The 3,362-nt window shown below is 53.7% G+C and overlaps 1 protein-coding gene across 1 annotated transcript in view; it reads left to right on the forward strand.

The window, feature by feature from the left end:
* The window catches only part of MYOM2 (myomesin 2), a 103,160-nt gene that overhangs the window by 47,424 nt on the left and 52,374 nt on the right, over positions 1-3,362 (forward strand). Inside the window, exons 25-27 of the mRNA XM_023526072.1 lie at positions 1-133; positions 253-312; positions 1,718-1,785. The exon at positions 1-133 is cut by the window's left edge and continues 3 nt beyond it. Coding sequence (XP_023381840.1) covers positions 1-133; positions 253-312; positions 1,718-1,785 — 261 coding nt within the window. The remainder of the gene's footprint in view (positions 134-252; positions 313-1,717; positions 1,786-3,362) is intronic.

Genomic DNA, 3,362 nt, shown 5'->3' on the forward strand with positions numbered 1-3,362 from the left:
AAATGTGACAAATCAACTGGCATTATTGAGATGGTGATGGATCGTTTCACTATTGAGAATGAAGGTACCTACACAGTGCAGATTCACGACGGAAAAGCCAAAAATCAATCTTCTTTGGTTCTTATTGGAGATGGTAGGCGATATTGAAATTCCATACACCCATAAAGAAAATTCAAAGCAAATTCTTTTGACCAGAGCCAAGCAAACATTTCGTGTCTTTTTTTTTTTTTCCTCCTTAAATATTGAATTTAGCATTCAAGGCCGTCCTAGATGAGGCCGAATTTCAAAGGAAAGAATTTCTCAGGAAACAAGGTAGGTGGTTGACTGGCTCACCCACCCATAGAATAAATAAATTAATTAGAAAAACAAAAAATGAAAAACAAAAACCAGAGATTTCAGGTTTGACTGCTCTTCCAAAGGAGGTCCCCCGTGACGCCCTGCGACCAAATGCAGAAGTCAGGCCGTTTCTCATTTCTAGAAACTTCGGTACTTTCTGTTCTTTGCGTTTTTATTTCATCTGATTTTTTTTTTCTCTTGCTTCTGTCTTTAGAAGCCCCAGAATCTTTTATTTTAGTGTCCGCATTTTCTATTACTTTCTGGGTCGAGCACAAGACCAGTTGGCGGGCTGAGTGGCACACTCGCTGACGGTCTCTGAGCACACGGCTGGCGATGGGTCCCCCAACACCCGCTTCCTTTAGGCAGTCAGTCCTGTGCGTGAAACCCCGCAACGAGCACGTGGCAGCCAAAGCATCCAGGCTTCCGGCCGCCGAACCAGCTCTATTCCTGCCCCGCCTGGCTCGGCTTCCTGGGCGTTCACGGCGGACGTTCACGCCTCCCCTGACCCCACGCACCCCTGGGTCCCTCTGACGTGCCTCTAAGCCATTCGTTTCGGGGTTCGTGACCGTGAACTCCCGTGTCTTTTGTAGGTCCATACACTTCTTACAGGAGGGGCTCGGTACTTACCGGATGAACTTAGATAAGGAACTTCACAGCGGGTGGTGATGGGGACAGAGCTGGGGGAGTCGGGCCGTTACGAGGCTTCGAGAGGTAGAGGGGGCAGTTGTCTAACTTAAGACCGAGTGAACTTTTAAACTTTAAAGTGTTTTACTGTTCAACTGCAAACGATACATTTTAAATATGTTGTTTTTAAAGACATGTACTAATGAGATACAAAGAAAAATGGATAAATTTTAGAGTTTGAAACATAACCCAAGGGTTTATTTAAAGATTATTTTTTTATATACAAATTCATATTCAATTTAAAAATATTATAGTTACAGAATTGCTAGGTCATCTTATCTCCATTAATTCTCTTAAAGTTTTTATGTACTGTGCTTTGGATGTTCAGTTAGACATATGCCTTGAGAAAAGGCTGTGCTTCCCGTGCTCTTGGTATGGAGCGGCAGGTGTCGGGCGTGGGCGGGAGGGGGGGCGGGGCAGCACGTCCGCACGGGGAGATACGGGTTTCGGCGGCGGGTCCGTGCTGCACGCACGTCGCCTGCAGAGCCCTGGAAACTGGGTCTCTCGGCATCATACCGAGCAGCGGTCTCATCTGTGAAAAATGCACACGTAAGTACAAATATAAGTGTAAGCATGATGTAAATATTGCGCGCCGTATGCACACATACGGTGTACATGCGTACGTCTGTGTGTGTGTGGGGTGTACACATATGTACTATTCGGTTTTGCCTTTTACGTCTCTCCCCCGCACCCCCAGGCCCCCATTTTGCTGAGTATCTGCACTGGGACGTCACAGAAGAGTGTGAAGTTCGCCTCGTCTGTAAGGTGAGCGTCAGGTCCAACCAGATGGCGGTGAGGGTCTCCTTCCTGTGACGGCGGGGCGACCTCCCGGGGAAGCAGTTGTCCTCGGGGGTGACATGCGTGGGCCGGCCTTGGGCTTGGTGGGCCGTGACGTCACGGGGGTGACGGGCGAGGGAGCTCACTGAGGGGTGGCTGGGGTCTGCAGACGGGAGTTCAGTGGCGGAGGCCTTTCCAGATGCACGCAGAGGCCCTGGCGTGGGTCGGGGTGGGCTCCAGTCCGAGGCCTGCTGCCGGGTGTGCTGGTTGGGACGGTGACCTCTGTCCTCCGGGTACTGTCTGGCGGCAGGCTCGTTGGTCGACCTGCCGTCCGAGTTGAGCAGGGATGTGCGTGAGGCTGGTTGGCGTAAGTGGACAAGCAGGGCGACGGCCCCCAGAGGCCTCCGCTAGCCGGGTGGCTGGTGCACGGGGGCCGGATGGGCATGAAGGTGTAAACAGGAGGCCACCGTCGGTGTGGGACACTGCGATGTCACCTCTCTAGTGTCCGTGGTCTTAGGTGACGGAGCCTGGTAAAGGGGAGGCTCGAAGCGCGGAGATGTGCCCCGTCCTGCGGGGGGCATGGGGAGCAGCCCCGAGGCGGGCACTCGGCGAGGGGTCCCGCGGCGGGGCAGAGAGCTGGGCAAGGGCGGGCAGCCTCCCTCAGCGGCGCTGGCCTCGGACCCCGCGACCCCGCGATTGCGGGATCCCTACTTCCCGCCGCGGGCGCTGGCAGGTAGTTGTGCTCAGATTTCCTGTCTCCACGTTGCTTTTCCGTGTGGTCACTGAGGCTGAAGTTTGGACCCTTCGCGTGCTCACGGTTGTTTTAAAGGTGCTTCAAAAAAATACTCAGATTTTTTTTGAGCGAGTTTCTTATGCTAGTAACTGTAAAAGAGACAAAAACATTTATAGAAGGATGAGTTCACTGGCAAAGAGGTCACGAGGGAGAAAGACTCTGCCCAAGATCCGCCTTCACAAACGGGAACACGGCGGACGTTTAGAGGGAACCCCACAGGTTTTACCGTGGGTACGCCGTTCGTCGTGAGAACGGACCCCACAGAAGTTTTAGAAATGTCTGCATTTATCATGTGCTCATGGTCCTGACCTGGGAAGCAGGTCCCACGGCCGGGTCCAGGGGGACGCCCCCTCCGTGAGCGCCGCATACGCTTAGGGACTCAGCTCCGTGCGTCAGGCACAGCACCACGCCTGGGCACCAGTGCAGGACATGCAGAAGCCCCGCTGTCTGGGGGTGCCAGGCTCCTGCCGTCACGGCCACACCACGGGCACAGCCCACCTGGAAGCCTGCAGGATGTCACTCAGCAGAACCAGCGCACCGTCTGGAACTCTATAATTTATTTTCTGCATCAGTCTGCCGCGTCCTTATGGGACGTGAGTGCAAATGCCTGTCTCACAGAACCCAGAGTGGTCGGCACCTCCCAGTCACAGGTCACAGGGGACCGGGACCTTTCCTCACCTGCAGGACATGTGTGTCATAGTGTGACTTGCAGTGCCACCCAGCCTTGGAATTCTGTGACGCATGGTTTCGAGGTCACACTGACATTGGACGT

The sequence above is a fragment of the Pteropus vampyrus genome, unplaced genomic scaffold (genome assembly GCF_000151845.1).
Source record: "Pteropus vampyrus isolate Shadow unplaced genomic scaffold, Pvam_2.0 Scaffold690, whole genome shotgun sequence".
In the NCBI taxonomy this organism is placed as follows: Eukaryota; Metazoa; Chordata; class Mammalia; order Chiroptera; family Pteropodidae; genus Pteropus; species Pteropus vampyrus.